Raw genomic sequence first — 25,017 nt, 5'->3', positions numbered from 1 at the left:
AACAACTACTTCAGACCTTTTTAAAAATCATTTATTAGACTGAAGTAATGAAGCCTCCGCTTCCTGAGTGTTGGGATTACAGGCATGTGCCATCAGGCTGGGCAGTAAAGCCTTTCTTAAATATAAGTTTTTTCACTTTGAAACTTTGAAATTAGTTTTACCTCTTGAACAGTTTTTACAATGTTGAAAGCATGTGTTAAATACCTATTTCCCTCAAAGGGATATTCGTTACTCTTCCTTTTATATAAAAATACCCTCTTTAAAGGTTTTTCCACAGCATTGCCTCTAATTCAGAATAGAAATGGCTTCTTTTAGTATCAAAAAAGAGGCAATTCTTTTCAGATAGGTGTTTTGTCTATTTTAGTAAATCATGGGGGGGGGATAATGCTTTTAGAACATGAAATGTTACTATCTGGCTGTGTTTGAGAAGCCAAAACCGTTATCTTTAAATGTTTTTGTTTCTTTTTATAAAAACAGTGTGTTCTGTTAAAAATGGAAACATTATTTTTAAAAAACTATAACATTGGGCTGAGTGTGGTGTTGCATGCCTTTAGTCTGAGCCCTCCAGAGGAAGAGGCAGGTAGATCTCTTTTGAGTTTGACACCATCTTTATCCACTTAGTGAGTTACAGGCCAACCAGGGCTACATAGTGACACCATGTCTCAAAAACTAAAAGAAAAGAAAAGGTTCCACACACACAGTCATAGTTATAATGGAGCTATTCCCTGCTAGCAGGGAATCATTCCCCATTTGGGTGACGTAATTGGGAATACTAATAGAAAAATAATTGAAACCTGGTCTCATACTCCTTTGAAAAGCTTAGCAGTAGGTTTACACTCTGTACCCAACTGTAGAAACCCCAGAAGAGATCCTCTTATCCTCTACACATGTAGTACATTTCTTTATCAGCATCTCATTGACAATCAAAGTCAGCTTGTTCTAGAGGCTCTCCATGTGGCCAGGGTGATAGAATGCTTTGTGGCAAGATCTCAGTTTCTTTCTTACCATGGACTAGGGAAGGGAAAATGTGGTCTCAAACCACACAAAGTAATGGTGGGGAATTAACTTTCTAAAGGAAAAGTGATTGAGGTACTGTGTCCTGGTGAAGGGAGAATGTTTGTATGAAGGTAGAAGCAATAGATATTCACAGGTGTTTGTATTTTAACTTAAAAGGTCTTAGCCTGTTGGTGGTAGCACATGCCTTTAATCCCAGCACTCAGGAGGCAGAGTCAGGCAGATCTCTGTGAGTTCGAGGCCAGCCTGGTCTACAGAGCTAGTTCCAGAACAGTTAAGGGCTGTTGCACAGAGAACCCCTATCTTGAAAAATCAAAACAAAACAAACAAAGGGTCTGTTTTCTTTGCAATATAAATTACTCGTGTTTTTAATTTTTGCATTGATTTTTGCTTTTTTTTATTTTGTTTGTTTGTTTGTTTGGTTGGCTTTTTGTTTTTTGTTTTTTTGTTTTTTTGTTTTTTTCCGAGACAGAGTTTCTCTGTATTGTTTTGGAGACTGTCCTGTATCACACTCAGTAAACCAGGCTGGCCTCGAATTCGCAGAGATCCACCTGCCTCTGCCTCCTGAGTGAGTGCTGGGATTAAAGGTGTGCACTGATGCCTGGCTGATTTTTGCTTTTTTTTTTTTTTTTTTTTTGGTTTTTCGAGACAGGGTTTCTCTGTGGCTTTGGAGGCTGTCCTGGAACTCGCTCTGTAGACCAGGCTGGCCTCGAACTCAGAGATCCACCTGCCTCTGCCTCCCGAGTGCTGGGATTAAAGGCGTGCGCCACCAACGCCCGGCGATTTTTGCTTTTTTAAATATCTATTATTAACTTAAAAAATCTGAAATTTGACCCCTCCTTTGCATATATGTGTTCTGTTGTTACTTGTATGGTGTCTTTGTTCTGGAGTATTTGTTTACCTTTTAAGATTTATTTGTATTTATGTGTATAGGTATTTTGCCTACATGTATATCTGTGCACCAAGTATGTGCCTGGTGACTGCAGAGGCCAGAAGAGGGCATCAGATCCCCAGAACTGGAATTACAAGTAGTTGTGAGCCCCCATGTGGGTGCTAGGTACTGAATCCAGGTCCTTTACAAAAGCAACAAGTGCTCTTAACTAATGAGCCATCTTTCCAGCCCCCAAGTATTTGGGTTTTATAATTTATGGCATATTGTAAAATTGGACAGTTTGTCAAGATTTCTTTTATCTTAGCACATACTCTATTGTTGAGCTACAATTATGTGCCAAACTCAATAATTATTGGTACTTTTGTATTATAGGTTAACTTGACTAAATAACTGCAGCTCATAAATAGTGACTAAAAATGTTTTAAATGCTTGAAAATCTGTGATCAGTAAGAGTAAATTCTAGGTTCTCTGCATTATTCTGCTTGAAAGTCTCTTGGTGTAGAGACTGCTTTGTCTTGAGCATTCCATGAAAAATAAACACTAATCTACTATTTACAGTCAACTGGATATTCACTTTAAAACTAGTTAACATTAGTGTCTTGTTTTCTATCTTTTTATGCTTCATTGTAATGATTTTGGGTGGCTATAATTAAAATAATGTACTGTCTACTGTCTTGTTTTCATTTGAAAGAGATGTCTGCAGCTCAGTTCAGTGGACACTAGCTGCTGAACTAGCTGCTCACACTGGCAGCAGAGGTTTGGATGAGGTTTGTTTTAATGCCCAACTCCATCACTTCTTAATGGTGAGCTAGATAATCTCTCTGAACTTGAGTTTGTCCTATTGCACATGGGAGTGATCATGCCTTTCTCTTGTGTGGACAAGGTTAATTAATACATAGCAAATGCTTGAGATGTATAAAATGCTAATCATATGTAACTATTAATAATAGCAGAAATAATGTCTTAAGTGATTCTATTTTTCTAATTTTAGAAATTTTACCTGGGAGGAAGATAGAGAGGGAGAGGAAGAGGGAGAGAGAGAGAGAATATTTAAAATATATACATGCCTAAGCAAAGGATTAAATTGCCCTTCAGATTGTCTTGATTTTAAGGTACTTGGATTTCATGTTACATATATGTGAATAAACTGGAAAGCTTTGGTAACCTACACTTATTATGAAAATTCTCAGGTATTGGAAGAATACCTAATCCCAAAGTGATAATTGGTGGCCCAGTTTAAAGAGCGCTTTAATTTTTAAAAAATTTCTGTTTATTTATATCTGTGTTTATCCGCATGCCCACCCATACTCCTGTAAAGAAGGAAGTGTTGCTTTTCGAACAGGGTACTCGGTACTTGCAGAAGGGATACAGCATAAAACAGAACTTAAAAAAAAAAGAACAGTGGAATTGGAGAACTATGAGAAATGATTAGCTTTAAATATAATTAATGATCTGGCATTAATAAGTTAAATATTGCCAAATATAGAGGTGTGCTAACTCAGTTTGTTTTTTGTTTTTGTTTTGTTTTACAAATTTAAGTATTTCCCAAGCAAGTTCGAAGTGAGTTTTATTATTTGAAGTTGAAACATGGGGCTGAAGAGATGACCCAGTGATTAAAAACACTGTCTGCTCTTACAAAGGACTAGGTTCAATTCACATCACCACACAGAGGTTCACAACTGTCTGTAACTCTTATTTCCAGGGGATCCAACATCTTCTGACTTCCCTGGGTACCAGGTATGCACAGACAGACATGCAGGGAAGATATTCATACAAATAAAAATAATTTTTTAGTAAAATAAAATAAAAAATTTTAAAGACAAGGCCTCTGTAGCCTTGACCACCCCAAACCCCAAGCAATTCCTCTGTCTCAACCCAGGTGTGATCCCAAATGTGGGGATGAAATATAGGCTTTAGGGAAATAATTGAAGCATGGTGTATTAGAAGCAATGTGTTGATGAGATAGCTCACTAGGCAAATTTTACTGTGTAAGTTTGATGATGACCTGAGTTCCATCCCATGGAGGAGGAAGAGAACCAAATCCTGAAAGTGCAACACACACACACACACACACACACACACACACACACACAAACCCTGAAACAAAACCTTAAGAAAAACTGCAGCACCTTTTGGCTGAAAGAAACCCCCTGCTGCCGTTTGCACTCTGGTCAGAGCCCTCAGTAAAGTTGGAGGACCAACCTTGTCAACTACGGAGGAATAGTAGGAGAATAGATGCCAGGCACTTAGTGCACAGTGCCCTCACAGTGGCGTTCATTAAATGCTGGCGTCAAGCACTTGGAGCTGCCGTTGTCCTGTTAGGAAAAAGCACTGGAGAAAGTGGGACATTTGTAGTCTTAACTGAGGATCAGATTCAAGTGCCATGAATAAAGTGCTGTGGCCCTCTCCGTCTCAGAGTCTGCGGGCGTCTGCTGGAAACAGGACTTCTGAAAGGTGACTGTATCTGGGTGGCCGCTGTGAAGGGCTCTTTTTGCTAACCGTGAGCAGTGTCTCTGGAACCAAAGAAAGCACACAGCTGTTCTTAAAACTGAAGATATTCATGCCCAAGATGAAACAGAATCCTGCTTGGACAAAAAGTAGAAAGTAGAAAAGCACAGGTTAAACCATCTCTCCGTCTTCCTGAGGTTTTGTTTGTTTGTTTTGTTGTTGTTTTGAACTGAAAATACATTTCTTATAAGCGACTTTTTGATGAAATTCTGTGTAGTTAAAACACCATGGGTGGTTTCTGTCCTTTGACTAGTAAACTACAAGTGGGAAGCACAGGACCATATCAGGTTTCCTAGGTATGCCTTGCTTGCCCGTCTATAGTCATGCCCTAACCATCTCTTCTCCTGCCCCCCCATGTGATTTTTATGCTTGTGTCTTGTTGGTTGGTGATAGGTGTATTCCTGTACTCACACATACTAGATCTCTTTTCAGGCAGCGGTCTCCCGGTGCTGTAGCACAGTTGACCTGGTTCTGGTTAATTCTAGGTTTCTGACCCAGGTAGAGTGGCTTCTCTCTGTTCTTATGTCCAGGGCACTTCTCTGTGTTTTACTGTTTTCTAGTAATTCCTTGTAAAACAACTCTTGTTAAACCCTTTTTAGTTATACTATCTTGAGCAATTTGTATCCTTTTATGATCTTAAGTCTCAGATAAGTGAAACAAATACCATATATTCTTTACAATAATTTTTTTGGATTAGATTAGTTTCTTCTTTAATTACAATAAATATACATGGTATAAAATTTTACATGTTGGCTTCTTTCCCTCATTCTGCTCCCATTGCCTGGTACTGACAGTTAATGTAGAGCCTCAGTCATTGTAAGCAACCTCTCTGCCACTGAACCACGCCCCTTCACACATTCACCGTTTTGTATTACCACTGCCCCATGCTTTGTCATCATCCCAGCACAGACTCTGAACCATGAAATGATAGCTTCCTGTTCCCTTTCTTCTAGTCATGAACAATATCTGCTGTACCTACTGTCTCATGAACCTGGCTAACTTTTAGTAAGTGAAGTCCTGTAGTTTCATCCTTTTGTATCTGGCCATTTTACTTGAATAATTTGCCAAGGTTTGTCTATGTGGTGGCATATTCCACAATTGTCTTCCCTTTGAAAAGTGGAATGATATCCCATTGCATAGACAGGCCCCATTCTGTTCACCCATCTTCCATCAATAGATACTTGGGTTGTTTAAATTTTGGTTAGTGGGAATAATGTTGTTAATGCACAAGTATTTGTTCGAATCCTTCCTTTTAGTTCTTTTATTTGTGTACCTAGGAAAGGAATTGGAGAGATGGTTAAGAGCACCAGTGCTCTTCCAGAGGACCCTGGTTCAATTCCCAGCACCCACATGGCAATTAACAACTGCCTGTAACTCCAGTTCCCGGGATCTGGGCTCCATAGGCTCTGCATGCCTCCATACCCATGCTGGCCCTTACCCTTTTATGTAAAGGATACAGCTTGGGAACAGGCTGGAGGAGCTGCCTAAGGGTGCGGTGCTCCCATGCTCTCCTAGTGTTTGTCATCCTCTCAGTACCTCTCGGTGTTCAGCAGTCTGGATGCTGTTCATTCCTGTCCTTGGGGGTTTCATAGAGGGCTTAGCTGATTAAATAGCTGGCAGTGATTCTTCAGCACATTTCCCCTGCCTGGGGATAGGAAGTAGGGTTGAAAGTGCCAACCTTCTGGCATCCAGCTCCCATCCTGAAGCTGTCCAGGAACATCCCTGTTCCCTACTAGTCATCTCCTGTGTTTATATATTTGTCATAGAAAAATACACTCTGAAGACCCAACAGTTTTAGAGAGCCATGAGCCAGGAGTCAGCAAGGAGACCAAATAACTATTGTTCGTAGCAAAGATAATAGATGCTATTTTTTAAATCCAGTCTTACTTTGCATCCTGGTTAAATTATTTGTATTAAAAGATTTATTTTGTTTATATATTTATTCAGTATTTCCTTGAAAATTATTTTGCATAAAATGCAGATCTTTAATTACATCATCAGCAGGTTTTTCCTCTTTTATTTTGCTTGTTTGCTTACCTGCTTGAGACAGTAACCCACATTGGGGCTGGACTTCACTGTGTGACTGAAGCTGATCTCATATTCTTCATCCTCTTTCCCTAGCCTTCTGAGCACTGGGTTGCAGGTGTGCCATGCCTGGCTCGCAGCATTGTCTTAGATTGCTTTCCAAACAAAATTTATTTATAATTTGCTTCATGTTACACATTGTGCCCAGGGGTGTGTGCGTACCTATGGGTAGTCCGTGTATAAATGAAGAGACCAAAGGAAGGCATCAGTATCCTGCTGGACCACTCTCTGCATTGTTCCCTTGAGAGAGGATATGCCTGTGCCGCTGCACCTGGAGCTAGGCTTACAGCCAGCAAGCCGTTGGTCCCTCCTGTCTTTGTGTTTGGGGAGAGGTGTTACAGGCACACACATTAGTAGCCATGTCCAGCTTATGTGAGTGATGAGGATTTGAACTCAGGTCCCCAAGCTTGTTTAGGAAGTACTCTTACCCACTGTACCACCTCTGTAGCACTTGTCCTGGCCATTTGTGGTCATTTATTATCCATATTTTCCTTTGTAAGCACATAATTGCTGTCAGTAATGAAACATAGTCCTGACTTACTGAAAAATTGTTGTCCATTAAGAGGTCATGATGGTTAAGTCCTATAGCTAGAACTAATTAATTATGTAGAGTAAGATATTTATGGGCCTCTGCTTATCAAAGCAAAATAGAATGAAACAAAGCCCACAACAGCCGCTCATACTTTCTGTGTGTTCAGCTTTTCATTGTCTTATTTGAGTTTAATTAAGTTCCAAAGTCTAGAGCACCACTTTAAATGAGCAGGAGAAGTTCTTGTTAGAAATGCCTGGTCAAGAGTGTGGTGTGGCAGGAGCTGTGGCCCCAGTGACATAGGAGGCAGAAGTGAATCATCCGAGCACAAGATTTTAAGACAAGCTTTTGTAACATAGCAAGTCCCACCCACTCACTTTATTTTATCTTATTTAAAGAAAAGGTACCTGGGAAACTAGAAGTTGGAGTTAAAGGATGGCAGGGTGCGGGGTGAGGGGGAGCGGGTAGGAATCTATCCTGTGAAATCCCTAAGATTATTTTTCAGCCTGACATGTTTGGTTTTAGAGAGAAACCATAAATATAGGCAAATTGTTATAAGGGAGTATGTATAACGATGCTTACTTCTGTGAATACTAGGGGAGGGACACCGAAATGGTTATTTATATAGGAAAAGACTTCATTTGGCAGACATGCACACCTGATATACAAGTGTGACTGTCTCTAAACACATTGTCCTTACAGATTGGCCTCTACGACAATAACGCTTTGCTGCTGAATGTGACTGTGAGTGATATGTCACTGACTCGCATTTATTCTGACATTAAATTGTTACTGTGCTTTCTGCATGTGTACCCTTTTCTCCTTCTGGAAACCAAGCCTAGTACAAATGGCAGATGAGAATGTATGCAGAGGAGCACTCGAAAAGCAAAGCCTTCAGTAAACGAAGGATGCCTTCGTTGTGTCCTCCCGTGCCATTTCTATACCAGAGACAGGGCCTGAGCTTTTAATCCCGGGAAAACTCACACAGTGTTCTGACTGTCCGGTAATGCAGGTAGTGCATCATTTCTGATCTGTGCTTTGTAGTTTTCCTTTTACCAAAAATTTACTCTTCCTGGGCCAGTCTCATCTTTTTAGAAGAGTTTAACTTTAGTCACCCACCCAGCTGTTGACATGTAAAAGCTTTTTTCACAAAACACATTGAATCCTGCAGTGAATGCATTTGCTGATAAGTCACAAATGAAGATATGGCTATAGGTTTACATGAGCCATTTAATTGTTTTAAAATAATTAGCTCTACCTAATACCTTTTGTGTGGTTAGATGTTATTAAAGTGTGTGCACACACATATGAGTATGTGTTTTGAAATTAAATTTTGTAACCCCCAGACTCATACAGATCCACCTGCCTCTGCCTCTCTAATGCTGGAATTAAAGGCATGGCCCACCATGCCTGGCTAAAGCATTTTTATCTTATATGTAGCATGTGCAGTCATTTGTTTATATGACTGTCCGCCTTTCATCAGACTTAAGAAGAAACACAGACAGGTTTATCTATGTGTTCAGGTTTTCACTGCCTTTTAGTGACTCCTTTGCACATGAAAGTTTCATTATGTCTCAAGCTGGCTTGGTGGATTAAAGCACTTGTCATTGCAAGCCTAGTGACCTGAGTTCAGTCCTTGGAACCCATGTAAAGGTGGAAGGAAAGGACCGACTCCACAAAGCTGTCCTCTGACCTCCATACACGCATATCTACATACATGTCACATATATAGTTAACAGTTACAATATTGCTCAAATGTAAATGCACTTGTGTGCTACTTTAATCTGTCCTTTGTTGTAGAGACATTAACCATGAAGTCAGGAGGAAGGAGAGGTAGTTTTCTACACACACACACACACACACACACACACACACACACACACACACACACACACACACACATACACACACAGAGCTGTCCAGCTCCTTGGGAGGCAGGAACAGAAAGATATTTTGAGGTCAGAGGATCGAGGGCAGACTGGGTAAAACTTCCTAATTGCTCTCTTTTAGAAAAAGAATCTCATTCTGTAGCTCAGACTCAATGCTATCTTCTGCTTCATTCACAAACACTTTAAAAATAATTGTAAAAATACACCTCTTGTGCAACCATCATCCAGGTTTGGGCTAAAAAAAGTATCCCTTTGGGGCTGGAACGGTGGTTAAGAACACTTGCAGCTCTTCCAGAGTACCTGGGTTGGGTTCCCAGTACCCACTTGTTAGCTCACAACTAACTGTAACTCAGTTCCAGGGGATCCAGAGCTCTCTTCTGGTCTCCATGGGCATCAGGCACACACATAATACACACATATGCATGCAGGCAAACACATATACATAAAATAAAAAAATCTTTAAAACATTTTAAGGCTATATTCTTCACTCCTGAAATATAATTTCCTTGTTGAGATTGTCTCTACCTATGTATACACTTAGGTATTAACAGCTACAGTCATGTAATCACTGCAGTAATCAAGAACAGAATAGCTCCCTAGCCTCCAGAGAGTCCCTTGTGCCCCTTTGAGGTCATCCTGTTCCCTCGTCCTCTGACCCTTGACACTCATTGATCAGTTTTCTGTTCCCTTTTCTAGAGTGTAATATCATTGAGATCATACAGTATATAGTGTGGCTTTTGAAAGCCTTTGAAATTATTATACAGCAAAATGGGCTTCTTTTTTCTCTTGTACAATTCTATGAAATTTGATACATGATTTTTGTAGTACAGATTCATTTTACCACTACCACAGGATGAAAAACTTTGCAAGCTGCTCTCTTACACTGTCTCTGTCTACTCAGAGCTTCTCATGCCCCTGTTCCTTGACATCCATTGATATGTTCTCTATCATCCTAGTTCCCTTTGTGTATACATGAATGTTCAGCACACACCATTTGAGACTGGCTGTTTTCATTCAGTCGATACTTTTAAATTTATCTAAGTTGTTGCATTTATCACAAATCCATCCTTTTTTTTGCAATTTTTTAAATTGTCCTTTTATGCATGTGGGTGTTTTTACCTGCACATATGTCTGTGCTAAATGCATGCCTGGTGCCCATGGAGGCTGAAGGAAGACATTGGATGCCTTGGAACTGGAGTTGCAGGTAATTGGGAGCTTTCACGTGGGTGCTGGAAATTGAACTCAGGGCCTCCAGACGAGCAACACAAGTGCTTAACCATCAAGTCATCTCTCTAGCTCTGATGAATCTACTCTTGACTATAGCTGTGTTCAGTTTTACCAAAAATGTTGTTCCTATTGAGAACTGAGGCTGTGCCAGGTCAACAGGACTCAGTCCCACCAGACTAGTGCACACTAAACCCCAAGCACTCAGAGGAGGTGACACAGTGTATATGGGAGGACATAGTACTCCAACATAGGACTGTAGGGGCCAGAATGTGGAATGTCAGTTGTGCCCTTTGAGAAACTACAGATACAAAGGGTCTGAAAACTGAATTTTGTAAGGCATTTATATTTACAAAGGAACTTCATTTAATGAGGTGTCTCTGGAAAGGAAGGACTGAGTAAATCACTAGAGACTTGTCAGTGGAGAAAGCAACTACTTAAATCTGGATTCGTGTTACTCTTAACGCTTTGTTTGGTAGTGGGGTTTGAACTCAAAATATTGTAGGTTTTTGTACAAGTATAGAGTGTGTGGTTAGCCCACTCCTCTGCATAGTTCTGTCTTTCCTCTTCCTCTCTCCCTCTTCCTGTTGTCTCCTGTATCTCTCTACCAGGCACGTCCAGCCTGTGAACTTTGTAAACCTCAAGTCAACAGTGAACACGGCTAACACAACATCTTAAACTTTAAAACGTTATATGATTTCTGTGTGACTTGTTTTTGTAATTTGCACTGTTTTTGAGTGTAAACTTTTGGTAGATGTCATTTTGCAAAATCAAAAGGTTGGGGCCAGTTATGGGAGCACATGCCTTCAATTCCAGCACCAGCACACATGCCACTGAGCCAAGCAGATCTTTGTGAGTTTGAGGCCAGCCTGGTCTGTCTATGTAGTGAGTTCCAGGCCAAGCAGAGCTGCACAGTGAGACCTTATCTCAAAAGGAGCTGTGGGAAGGGGAGTGCTTTTCCTTTTATGTCATATATACCTATATAATTTCTGCATCTATATAAGACACAAGACTTGCAAATTACAGAAAGCATGCAATATTTGTCTTTCTGAGACTGGCTTAATTCACTTAATATAATCATCTCCAGTTGCATCCACCATCCTGCAAATAACTTGTTTGTTCTTCTTTATGGGAGGGAAAATTCCATTGTACCTGTCAACCACATTTTCTTTATCCATTTTTCTGCAGTTGGACACTCACACAGGGTCTTGTTTATGCCACACATGTCCTGAATGCTAGGCTGTACCTCTAGCTCTGATCCTTCCCCTAAAGTGGCAGCTTTGTTCCAGAGATCAATGGGATTTTTGTCTGCAGCCTGAAACAAACTCTTGAGCTCTGTGATAGGAATCTGTTTGTTCCTGCATTATCTCTTGTGTATACAGGGTATATGTGCTTTTATGTTTTCCGTTGCCCCAGCCAAGAACTCATGAAGGGTGGAGGTGATAATGATAAGAATTGCAGCAATCCGGACATGTTACTAGAGTTCCCAGCCATAGGACCCAGCTCTGGTCTTCTTACCCACATTAAAAGAAAACAACATAATGCATACATACATGAAAAAGTGAATTTATTTACAGTTTTGATGAAGACTAGAGAGAAATTCTCAATCTGACATCTTGCCCACAGCAGAACTACAACTTCTAGAAAAGATAAAGCAAAGCCAGGATATATACATGGGCAGATTTAACTATGTGCCCCAGTTACCAGAACCGAATAGTCCTTCTCCTGGTAGATGAGCCAGAGCTCTTAGGATGGGCCAGTTTCTTCCTCAGCATGACATTTCCTGCAAGTATCATTCCTGGGGCATTGATGCAGTCAGACATGATGAAAATCTGTTTCTATTGTTCTTTTATTCCTGAGTTTCCCAGTTTTCCTCTTCTATGCTTCTTCTGTCTGAAGAGCTTCTAGTAGTTTGTGTGTTTTGTTTTGCTTTTAAAGCATGTCCATGGAAGATGATTCTAAAATACCATGCTTTGACACTCTAGGTTATTACAACTGTCATTTGAATAATATAAAAAATGTTGATTGTGTGTGTGTGTGTGTGTGTGTGCGTGAGTGTATATGTGTGTACCTTTAGCAAACCACTCACTAAGCACATGCTTTTAGAAAGCTGCTGACCTAATTAGGTTCAGGCTGCAAATTTTGCTTTACCTTCTAAGACCTGTCAGTCTAATACTTGACATGGGGATACATTTTATGAATTTACATATTTTTTTTAGAAAGAGGGTCCAAAGCATTTCCTGATGGAGTCTTCCTGATAGTTTAAGAAGAAAGAAGCTAAAGATAACTCACTCTTACTTCTGGGCTTGAATGACCAGATATTTGACTTTTAGAGATGAACAAAATAAGTTGATAAAATCAGGATTTCTGTTTTAGACTAAATTGGAGATGCCTGTCAAGTAGGAACTTAAATCTAGCTGTGTCATTGTGAAAACCGTAGGCTAGACATGACCTTTTGGGAAAAAAATTACATATAAATACCTCTTAAAGCTGTAGGGTTTGAGGAGGGTAGATGGTAAATTTATCTAGGATAAGAGGGTAGAAAAGGAAAATTGTTCCTAGGACAGTCTTGGAGAATTTTGATAAGTAGGTGTCTCATTTAGGGTTTCTGTTGCTGTGATGAAACACCAGAGAACAAGTTGGGTAGGAAAGGGTTTATTTGGCTTACACTTCCATATTACTGTTCTTTATTGAAGGGAGTCAGGACAGGACCTCATACGGGGCAGGAACCGGGAGACAGGAGCTGATGTACAGGCCATGGAGGGGTGTTACTGGCTTGTTCCCCAGGGCTTGCACAGCCTGCTTTACTATAGAATGCAGGACCACTAGCCCTGACACCACCCACAATGGGGCGGACCCTCCCAACAGTCACTAATTGAGACAATGTCTTGCAGCTGGATCTTATGGAGGCATTTTCTCAATTGAGGCGCCCACCTCTCTGATGACTCTAGATTGTGTTTAGTTAACATAAAACTAGCCAGTACAGTGGGTATTAACTGTACTGGGAAAGAAAACCAGATGTAATGAAGTGAAATAAGGTAGAAAAGACCAATTGTTAGAGTTACTTAAAGTACTGCGTATGCTAGCTATTGCCAAGTATGACTTCACGTGCTGCCTGGAAAGATAACCTGAAGAAACAGCTGGAACAGTGGGCCACTGCCCTTAACAACCTGTCAACTATGCTTTTAAGAAACAAAAGCTGACTGCCATGTTGGCTTCTGTAAACTGTTGCTGCTCTCTCACCCCACTGTGGTTTTAGAGTAGAAAGTGGGAACACAACTGGACCTGAGATGACCCTTTCAGGATCTGTCCTGGCTTCTGTCCACTGGCACAATCTCCCTTCCACTCTCATTGGTGTCCATAGTGGCATCACTCTCTCCACTCTCATTGGTGTCCACTGGTGACATCTCTCTCCACTCTCATTGGTGTCCACTGGTGACATCTCTCTCCACTCTCATTGGTGGCCATGGTGACATCTCTCTCCACTCTCATTGGTGGCCATGGTGACATCTCTCTCCACTCTCATTGGTGTCCACGGTGACACCACTCTCCCACTGGTGTCCACGGTGACATCACTCTCCCACTGGTGTCCACGGTGACATCTCTCTCCACTCTCATTGGTGTCCACTGGTGACATCTCTCTCCATTCTCATTGGTGGCCATGGTGACATCTCTTTCCACTCTCATTGGTGGCCATGGTGACATCTCTCTTGCACTCTCATTGGTGTCCACGGTGACATCTCTCTCCACTCTCATTGGTGGCCATGGTGATATCTCTCTTGCACTCTCATTGGTGGCCATGGTGACATCTCTTTCCACTCTCATTGGTGTCCACTGGTGACATCTCTCTCCAATTCTCATTGGTGGCCATGGTGACATCTCTCTCCCACTCTCATTGGTGACCATGGTGACATCTCTCTTGCACTCTCATTAGTGGCCATGGTGACATCTCTTTCCACTCTCATTGGTGTCCACTGGTGACATCTCTCTCCACTCTCATTGGTGGCCATGGTGACATCTCTCTCCCACTCTCATTGGTGGCCATGGTGACATCTCTCTTGCACTCTCATTAGTGGCCATGGTGATATCTCTTTCCACTCTCATTGGTGTCCACGGTGATATCTCTCTCCATTCTCATTGGTGACCATGGTGACATCTCTTTCCCACTCTCATTGGTGGCCATGGTGACATCTCTCTTGCACTCTCATTGGTGGCACTGGCAACATCTCGTCTCTTCTACTCTCACTGGTGTCCGAATACCATACTAGAAAGATTCCCACAACATTTCAAGTAAAATTAAGAGACTCTGATGTAGCAAGTACAGTCATTCATCACTTATCCATGAGGATACATTTTGAAAAATGGGCCATTGGAAGACTTGACTGATCCATGAACACTATAGAATTATATTTACATAATCTAAGGCATCATTAGGAGATACACACATACGCACTGCACACACATACATGTGGAGGGAAAGAGGGAGAGAGTCAATATGTAGCCTTCATTCTGTAGACCAGGCTGACCTTGAACTCAGATCTGCTTGCCTCTGCCGCCCAAGTACTGAGAGTAAAGGTGTGTGCCACCATACCCAACTTGAGGTGATACAATCTGTGGAACCATTCATATATGCAGTTAGACCATGATCCAGAGTGGTGTGTGACTATATTTTGAGGGTTACTTAAAAATCAAGCAGGATCAGGACATAAATTAGCTAGGATTTGGCAATATGAAAATTACTCTGATCTGTAAGAGTGTTTAAATTATAGTAAGAGTGTTAAAATTACTGTGGTAATTTTACCAGTAAGAGTGGTCTGGGTAGACGGGCAAGGCTGAAAACCTCACTGGTTGTGTTAGAAGGTGGGATCTAAGGAGAGACAAGGGCTACAAAACCGTTGGATGAGCCTGAGGCTAGCAGAAGGGGAGACGTGAGGTAGTTGCTGTAGGAGGACATGGGATCAGGTAAGGATTTAAATCTTTTTACTTCATTTGTTAAATTATGTGTGCAGGGTAATGCCACATGGTGCACATGGAGGGAATTGGTTCTCTGTCCATGCTGGGGTCTGAGGATCAGACTCAGGTCATGGCCATCAGGTTTACACAGCAGACACTTTCCTAACTGTGCCATTTGCCAGACCAGGGAAGAAGTTTTTTTCACGTTAGAAATGTAACATAATATATCTATATAGTGATATTTTTAGAGATCCAGTGAAAAGAAAAAGGTCTAGAAAAAAGGTTTAGTCTCCCTTACCTGTCACTCAGTCCTTTACCCTTTGCCTTTTGTAGCATTTCCTGGCGACTGTGTTCCTAAGATTTGCCTTCAAGATGTTCTGCTACTCTGATGAGATAGTGACTGTGGTTCCAGCTACTCAGAAAGTCTGAGGCAGGAGCAATGCTTGAGTCCAGGAGTTTGAGATCAGCCTGGGCAGCATAGTGAAATCCCATCCCAACAATGACAGGCATTTTGTCAAACAGGTATCTCAGCCTCCTTGGTAGACTTGTGTACCTGAATCCAGAGCTTGCTAGGTGGGCTCGGGTGCTTCATGCTAATAAAAGTATAATGAACTATATACATGCCACTAATGTTTTCAGTTGACTACTTTTTAAAAGTATACGGAAGGAAAAGCATTATTCCTTTACCTTCTCAGAGTTCTTGTGTTGGATTCATTGAAACAAAAAAAATAGATTAATGAAGGAAAAAATCAAATAGACGCTTATTAACATATATATGTCATATATACATGGGCTTTACCCATGGGAAAAATGAGTATATTTCAGAGCAGTAACTTAGAATTTAAGGTTAAATGTGATCCTCTGCTGACCCCAAGAATTCTTCTGTCTGCACCTCCCATCTTGAGGTGCAGGGATTGCTGGGATGGCATACAGTGCACGCCATTGCATCTGGCTTTCTTATGTGGGTTCTGTCAGGCTTGCAATGTAGGATTCTACGCTCTGAGCCATCTCTCTCCCCCTCTTCATTCTTCATGGCTGTTTTTCTCAGGCTATGCTTTCCTTGTTTCTTTTTTTTTTTTTCTCCCGAGACAGGGTTTCTCTGTTTTGGAGGCTGTCAGTCCAGCCTGGCCTCGAACTCACAGAAATCCACCTGCCTCTGCCTCCCGAGTGCTGGGATTAAAGGCGTGCGCCACCAACGCCCAGCTCCTTGTTTCTTTTTTCCTTCCTTCCTTCCTTCCTTCCTTCCTTCCTTCCTTCCTTCCTTCCTTCCTTCCTTCCTTTTTGGCCTGGTTTCCTATCATAGAGTTTTGTTTTGTTTCTCATGATTGTGTGGCAAGTTCCTAACCACTGAGCCATCCCCTCACTTTAGAATCCTGACATAGACTAGGGGCTGAGGAGGAGCTGCAATTGGTGCTCTTTCTCTTTTTACTTTGTTAAACGTAGTCATTCAGTTGTCTTCAAGGTCTGCTTTGGTTTTGTAGCTCAGGCTAGCCTGGAGCTTGCTATGTGGCTGAGAATGTCCTTGCTCTTTTAGATAACTTATTCTTGGAACCTCCTTGCTATCTATGCATGGAATTTTCTTCATTTTCCAGTCACTGTTCCATTATTGCCTATGTGGATATGTCATCATTTAATTAGCTTTCCTTGGCAGTTCTTGGGGAATTCATTTTTTACAAGCCATGATACAGAGTCATATGTGTGGAAACCTTCACAGGTGTATAAGTGCATCACAGAGTATATTATCAGGAGAATTGCTGGGCACTTGAAGTTTTTGTGGATGTTACCAATTGCACTCCATAGACTGTACCTACATTTGGCAGTTTTGTTTTGAGACAGGGTTTCCCTGTGTAGCCCTGGCTGTCCTGAAACTCACTCTGTAGATCACTGTGCCTCTACCTCCCGGGTGCTGGGATTAAAGGGGTACACCAAGGGTCTTTGTATAGCTGGACATCAGACTTCTTTGTGTACCCATTCACTGAGGTACTGAGTCTGGCACTCTACCACAGAGCTAACCATCCATCTCTCTCTATGGCTTACATTTGCATTCTCCTAGTCAAAGTGAGACTAAGTTTCTTTTCCTAGTTTTTAGAGACGACTTTACCTTCCTGGTTGCCTTGTGTCTAGCCCGGCTGTCTGTTGGTTTTTGAGATGATGTTCACTGATGTCTTATGATTATCATTTTTAATATGTACATATATTGTATCATTGTTTATCTTCTGGAGTTGGACATTTTCCTTGTTTACTTACACATGTGCATGTCCACCAAGGTACTGAGGACTGAATTTAGACCCTCTTGAGTGTCAGGCAGGCGCCGTGTCTCCAAGCTACACCTGCACCCACCAGTTCCCACTTAGAACGTGGCTCTTTATTCTGCTGAGAACAGTTATTACAAAGCACTTTCCTATTTAGAGTAACTATGTGGAGTAAAAGCAGATCTTAGCATCTATCATAAGTAGCTCTGAACAGAACTTGCCTCACCTGTGTCTTAGTCCTTCACCTATAAACTGAAGGATTGCGCTAACCAATTTCCTGTGCTGAGACTTTGAGCATTTCCTCAAAGCAGAGTGAGTTGACCCTCACATCCCCATAGCCTGGGTTCTGGAGCACAGCAGTGACACACCGGTGCTAGTTTCCAGCAATCTTGTTCTAGCAGTTTCTTGTTGGGAAGAAGATGCTTTAATCTGGTTACAAATTTGCTTTTCAGTTGCCTTCCTGGACACTTTTTAGTCAGCAATGTTCATGATATTCTGTTTGACCTTTTTAGTGATAGTGGGGAGTTTGGAGGAACCTGGGTATTGAGAAAGAAACTGTTCTTGCTTTAATTTGGTTTAACCCGCATCATTTATCGGCATGTTTATCTCCACGGCTGCCTGAATACCTCTGTTGGCCTGTGAGCTTTCAGACCCCAGGGGTAACGGATCTCTTTAAGTCTGTTTCTTCTCAGAACTCAACACATCAGTTATGCACCCCTCACCAGAGAGCTGAGGACTAATTACAGTGGGGCTGTTCTTACTGGGTTTCACTGCTCAGCATCCATGGAAACCCCACCAGTAACATCACTAACATACATTGTTTCATGTAACCTGGCAGTAAAATGAGGCACAGACAGAACATGTGAACTTAGTGTTTTAAACAAACCTCAGGAACACTAAAACTTCCTAGTTAGCTCTCTGCCTTTAATTCTTGTCAGTTTGTTCCCTGCAGAGCTAGTGAATAATTACTGTTCTCTGTGTGTGAGCCCATCCTGGCCAGAAAAAGAGTTAGATCCCCTGGAGCTGGAGTGACAGGCTCTTATATGCTGCCCTATGTGGTGGGTGCTGGAAACCAAATTCCTGTCCTGGAAGAGTAGCAACTGCTTTTAACCCCAGACTATCTCTAGCCCTGAAATGTCACTTTTTGCCACGACCTTTTCCTGTCTAAGAACTCAGGGGTCTTGTGTGTGTGTGTGTGTGTGTGTGTGTGAGAGAGAGAGAGAGAGAGAGACAGAGATAGAGACAGAGACACAGAGACTTGGTCTTCTCAGTTCAATGTGACTTACCTAGTTATTCCCTGATCTTATCAGATGAGCTCTCCCAGCTTGTCCCAGCTTGTATGTTGGCTGTTCCTTGTTTGTCACATTGAAAATCCCCCAGGGCTCTTTGCTTCAGTTTGTCAGTGATGACCACAGTCTCTCCAGACATCTGTGTTATTTGTGCTCATTTTTGCTGTTGCCAAAAGCAATGCCATTTATACCTATACATGTGTACATTTGGGAAATGTTAATTTAAAAATGTATCAGAAAAAAATGATTCAGATGTTGTTGTCTAGGAAGAAAAAAATTATAAGGGACAGCCTTTCCATGTTGGATTTTATTAGCATGTATGAATGGGAGATGCCTTCTGGGGTTCCAGAGTGATGTTGGAATTGTGTGACACTCTTGCCACAGAAAATAAATGTTGTCCCACTTTGTCTATAAGGACAGCAGGATTAAGCTTCAGTGTTGAGATTGCACCTGGCCTGTGTATAGTGGTAATTTTTTTCCATGCTTTTGTTTTGTTTTGGGTATCGAGTGAATCCCATTTCACTTTTAAGCTCCCTTTTCAAAGGGTTCACATATCAGATTTACATTACAGTTCATAACAGCAGCACAATTACAGTTATGAAGGAGTAATGAAAATAATTTTATGGTTGGGGGTCACCACAACATGAGGAAGTGTATTAAAGGGTTGAAGCGTTAGGAAGGTTGAGAACAACTTCATTAAATGATTTTTTTTCCTTTATAGAGATATTTTAAATATGAGATGAAAAGAATCTGGAGGAGAGGAAGGTTTCCAAGGGCTGGGAATGGGAAAGATTTAATTAAAACTTCAATTTTAATTACTTTAATGAAAGCATCTCTCAGCATCAACACAGCAAATAGCAACGTCTTCCCGCTAAAACTTGGTGCCGACTAGCTTTAAGCTCTGGTCCCACTGCTTTCTAGCTTGACTTTTCTGGCGAGTGACACTTAAACCTATGAAATGAGTGGTTCAGTTGCCTGTTGCTTCTCAGCTCCAGAACTGTTTGCATTGTCCTGTTTGTGCTCCTGGAACTTCCTCCCTGTGCGGTTACTGCTTCTTGTCAGGAGAGGGGCACTGCAGGAGGGCAGGCTGCCCGTCTGATTCTGCATACTCTTTGATCGATGCTTCTGTGGTGTGCACACCTTATTGGGATGCTCAGTAGCTTCCCCTGATCCATGAAGGGCACCTTACCAACAGATTCTGCTGCCGTGAGGTCTCCATGGCTTTCCCTGGCATCTGCAAAAGTGGCTTTCTAGTAAATTTTGTTTATATGATACCTTAGTAAAATTCCCGAGATTCCTTACTGTGTCCTTTTCATAAAATCTAGAAGTCATCCCTGGTTGGATCGGCCATTTTGGCCCTCTCTGTCAGCCCTGGAAGTCATGCTGCTCCCTAGAGCTGCGTCTCTTTACACCTGAGCAGTTATTCTCCTGCTAGTTAACAGTATTTTATATCAGGATTTCTCTAAGTTAGCCTGTGGTTTCTGTCTTCTAATCTTACTTTGACTGATATATTTGGCCTGCAAGTAGTAGTTCTGTTTTCATAAGCTCTGATGCTAATACATGCAAAACACTTAGAATTGTGTCTGACAGAGCACATATTTCATCAGTGTTGGTGATGTTGCTGCTGTCGTCATCATTATCATCGCCTCAAAGTGACATTTCTATCGTTTGTCCACAGGATGTTTCGTCTCAACGCCCTTTCTGCATTGGCAGAACTAGCTGTGGGCTCCCGATGGTACCATGGGGTATCTCAGCCCGCACAGACCAAACGAAGACTAATGATGGTGGCTTTCCTGGGAGCATCTGCAGTGACTGCCAGTACTGGTCTTTTATGGAAGAAGTGAGTGTTATTTCTGGCTTGAGTTTACATCAGGATTCCTTTGCTGGATCATTTGGTATTGATGATGTTGGTCTGTGAAACATCATGTATCACAGAATATTATTGTTTTGATTCCTTCCAACCATTTAAAAATGTAGAAACCATTCTTAGGTCGAGGACTTTACAGATACAGGTGAGAGGCTTGATTTGGCCTATGAATCATAGTTTGCCAACTCTGCTTTGGACTTTATTTTATACATCCTGTGTTTGTCATAATCTGACTTTAGGCATTGTCGTGTTACTCATCATATATGTAAGTACGCTGCAATGACGTATCTTGATTTCCCTTCACTCACTTTTGGTCTTACTGTTTTATCCATTGCATGCCTGTATTTTATTATTAGTTACTTTTACTTTAAATTTTTAAGGGGCAGGGCTGGGTATGGCAATGCATGCCTTTAATCCCAGCACTTGGGAGACAGAGGCAGGTGTATCTCTCAGTTTGAGTCTGATCTACAAGTCACATTCCAGGACTGCCAGAACTATGTAGAGGACCCTGTCTTAAAAAAATCAAACAAAACAAAAAGAAAGTGACAGCTGTTGTCTTCAGTGGTATACTCACTGGTAGCCCAGAAGCCTCTGTGGATGGAGCTCAGCTCAAGACCACACAGGTGGCCTTGGTTAAACTAAGTAGATAACAAGACAAAACAAAACAGATGTGGATGTGGGAAAGGAACTTCTGGTGGGGGGTTTACAATAGTGTGGGAGACATAAGAACATATATGAGTAGGTAGAATATACTGTCTCCAATATATGAAACTGTCAGAGAGGTCTGTGTACGTGTGTGCGTGCGTGCGCGCGCGCCTGTCCATCAGAGGACAGCTTGCTAGAGTTGGTTCTCTTCCTCCCACTACGTGCGCTCCAGGGATTGAACTCAAGACTTCAGGATGATGGCATGTGCTGAGTCATGTTGCCAGTCTGAGAAATTCTAAAAAACAGAGGAATTTTTTACATTTATCCACATGGTTTCCATTTCTGGTGCTCTTCATTCTTTTGGTCTACATTTTTTTCCCCACTTAAATCTGCCTGTATGTGTAACTTAACTCTTTTGTGCAATGCCAATCACATGAAAGTAATGACTGGTGCTTTTCTGTCTTTACTTGAGCTTGACTTTACTCAAACAGAAAAAAAAAAAAAGCTTGAAATTGGCATGCCAGGATTCACTGTGACTTATGGTGAGAAACTCCCTGTTTTGTGCTCTAAATCAAGAGAAAACACAGAATCGCAAATAAATCAAATTCTGCAATGTAGTTAAGCATAATAATGTTTCAAAATGTGCTTGTAGGAAACTAATTGAAACAAATCGCACTTCCTTTGTGCCTGCGGGTTAACTCTTGAGGCAGAGTCCCTGTGTCCAGAAAGTAACCCAGAAGCTATCTCCAGAAGACAGCCACTCACAAAGAAAAGATTAGTTTCTCCAAGGGAATCTCACTGGGTATACAAACCACGCTTAAGGGCAGACTCCATGCCCGGCAGTAGATGGCCAACACAAAATGAACTCCAAGCTACTTTTGGAGTGTTGGGTTGGTTGGTTGGTTGGTTGTTGTTGTTTTGTTTTGTTTTGTTTTATTTTGTTGTTGGTGGTGGTTTTTATTTCATATTGATTTGTTCAGGCTTTTTTTTTTTTACCATACTGGTCTCTTGCTTGTATATTATGATTTTCAATTCTGTGGGTTTTGGTGTTTGTGTGTTTCTCTATTTTTTCTTTGTTGTTTGTTTATTTTTGTTTTATTCTTGTTTTTTTATTTGCCTGTTTGTTTTCTAAAAAGGGAGAGAAAGATGGCATGCAGTTGAAGTGGAGAGGACATGGGAAAAGAGAGGGAGGGAAAACCAAAATCAGAACATTTTCTATTTAGCTGAGTGTGGTGGCACACACCTTTAATTCCAGCACTTGGGAGGCAGAGACAGGTGGATCTCTGAGTTGGAGGCCAGCCTGGTCTACATAGTGAGTTCTAGGACAGCCAGGGCTATTTGGAGAGACCTTGTGTTAATATCCAGGCATCTGTACTGGCCTGTCCTTGGGGTTCTGACAAGAGATGCCCTTAGCTGCAGCCACTAAGAGCACCACCTGTGAACAGTCGCTATGATCTCTTTAAAAGGGCCCTGCCCACTTCTCCTCCCTTTTCTTCCCTCCCCCTCCCTTTCCTCTCTCCCGGTGCTCCAGGCCAGCCTTCCCTTCCCCTGACTCCTTCTTAGATCCCGTTTCCTAATTAAAAACCCATTTGCTTGAACCCTGTCACATGGTGTCTTTCGATGCTTTTCTCAAATTACAACATCTTGTCTCAAAAAAACAATAAATAAATTAAAATAAAAATAGGAATATATAGTGTTTGAAATTTTTATTTCCAATGAAAAAAAGAATATAAAAAAAGACTCTTCCATTATTCTAGTATATTAAAAGCAGCATTCTTTTCCTCTCCTTCCTCCCTCCTTCCTCCTCTCTCCATCTGAGCACAGGACTTCTGTTGGTGTTCCTTCATCAGTCACACACATCCTTGTTTTCTTTGTATAAGGTACTGGCAAGCTTAAAAGAGTAAAGATACAGTGTTAGGGACCTTTGAGGTGCTGTGGCTTATTGAAGCAGGAGCTCACTATGTAGCCCTGACTGGCCTGGAACTTGCTATGTAGATCAGGCTGATGTGGGATTTGCTGTGTTCCTGTGTGAGGGCTGAGATTACAGACATATGCCAACACATCTGGCATATCTGACAGTTCAGGGTTTATAAAAATGACAGTGGGGCCTGGGAGCTAGTCAGCGGGTAAAGTGCCTGTCATACAAGTGTGAGGACCAAGTTTGAATCCCAGAAACCATGTGAAGCCAGATGTGGAAGGGGAGCTACAGTGTCAGTGGGAAACAGACAGGAGAATCCCCGGAAGCGTGTGGACCAGCTAGCCTGAAGTATGGTCATCTCTGCAACGGCAGAGACTGTTTCAAACAGATGGAAGATGAAGATAGTGCCTGAGTTGTCCTCTGAGCAGCGCTCTCTCTCTCTCTCTCTCTCTCTCTCTCTCTCTCTCTCTCTCTCTCTCTCTCTCTCTCTCTCTCTCTCTCTCTCTTACGTTTTTTATTCCATGTCTCAAATTTTAGTCATATTAAATATGTCCTCATTGTGAAACAGGGCTCCAGAACTTCATCTTGTAAGAGTGAAGTGACACACTTATTAAAAAGAATGGAATGGTATACCCACTTAAAATAAAGATGAAATATTAAACTCATTGAAGAGTTAAGAATGAAATGGTATGCTCATTAAAGGTAAAAATTAAACTATATACCCACTTAAAAGTAAGAACAAGATGACATTCCTGGAGCTGGAGAGATGGCACAGAAGTTAAGAGCCCTGGCTGCTCTTCCAGAGGACCCGGACTCAGGTTCAGTTCTCAGAACCTCACAGCAGCTTCCAGCTCTTTTTAACTCCAGTCCCAGGGGCTCCAGTGCCTCTGCTGGCACTGCACACCAATGCACAGGCATACATCCAGGCAAACACTCATACACATAAAAATAAAACCTCAAAAAAATTAAAGCATGATATTCCCACTAAAAAGTAAAAAGGAAATGATATACCCATTGAAAAGCAACTTCCCATTCCCATAACTGTCCATCTTCAGAACTTTTTTACCTTTACAACCCGAAACTCCTTCCCATTAAATAAATAACAATGCTGCATTCTTCATTCTGCTCTGTGATTTAACTAATCTTGGTAATGCATGGAAACGCAGTTGTATAGAATTGACCCTTATTGTTCCTGGCTTATTTCGCTTAGCAAGCTGCTGCTCTTGCTTCCTGTGCATATGTAACAAGGGGAGGGGCTGCTGAGTACTTTCAGGTGTTTTAGGGAGTTCTTGGTGTAGGACTTTGAGCAAAGTGGTTGCTGCTCTTCTAAGCTGTGTATGGGAGTACTTAATATGATGGGCCTCTGTCTAATGTAGGCTCCTCTTTTGCATCCCAGGGCTCATGCAGAGTCTCCACCATGCGTCAACAACAAAAAGACTGGCACTGGCGATAAAGGAAAGACTAAAGACCAAGAGGAAGTCTCCAGCCATGAGGAAAGGGCTGCAGATGCTGGGACCGAGCCCTATCCAGAGGAGAAGAAGAAGAAGCGTTCTGGATTCAGAGACAGAAAAGTATGGAGCAGAGTTTTGCTAGTAAATCAGAACTGTGTCCTAAGGGAGAGCCATGCTGTCCCATCTCATCTGCGTCACAAGGCACTCCTGAGCTCTCCTCTTTACCATTGTTGTGAGCCAAAGGTGCACTGGGAGTGTGAAGTGTTATGTGACAGAGTCACAACGCACATCACACACATGTACTCACACATACATGCACATAAGCACACACTCTTCTATTCACCTCAGATAGTGAGTCCACGATAGACCAAAGTACAGATACCGCCAAAGGCTAACTAACTTGGTGAACTAGTGTGTTTTATTAGGTTATTTGCAGGACCACGAATGAGGGGTTCCTTACAGGAGCAGAAATGACTCAAAGGCAGCTGCATCACCCACCCT

The 25,017-nt window shown here is 41.7% G+C and overlaps 1 protein-coding gene across 4 annotated transcripts in view; it reads left to right on the top strand.

Annotated features, from left to right (window-relative positions):
• Positions 1-25,017, top strand: part of Micu1 (mitochondrial calcium uptake 1) — a 142,013-nt gene that overhangs the window by 2,174 nt on the left and 114,822 nt on the right. For all 4 annotated transcript variants that reach the window (XM_040732566.1, XM_040732565.1, XM_040732564.1 and 1 more), the window contains exons 2-3: positions 20,314-20,475; positions 24,462-24,636. In XM_040732566.1, the coding sequence (XP_040588500.1) occupies positions 20,315-20,475; positions 24,462-24,636 (336 nt within the window). In that variant the 5' untranslated portion in view covers position 20,314. The remainder of the gene's footprint in view (positions 1-20,313; positions 20,476-24,461; positions 24,637-25,017) is intronic.

The sequence above is a fragment of the Mesocricetus auratus genome, unplaced genomic scaffold (assembly GCF_017639785.1).
Source record: "Mesocricetus auratus isolate SY011 unplaced genomic scaffold, BCM_Maur_2.0 Super-Scaffold_100027, whole genome shotgun sequence".
Lineage (NCBI taxonomy): Eukaryota > Metazoa > Chordata > Mammalia > Rodentia > Cricetidae > Mesocricetus > Mesocricetus auratus.
Note: the sequence above shows the minus strand (reverse complement) of the source record. Positions and strands in the feature narration are given on the sequence as shown.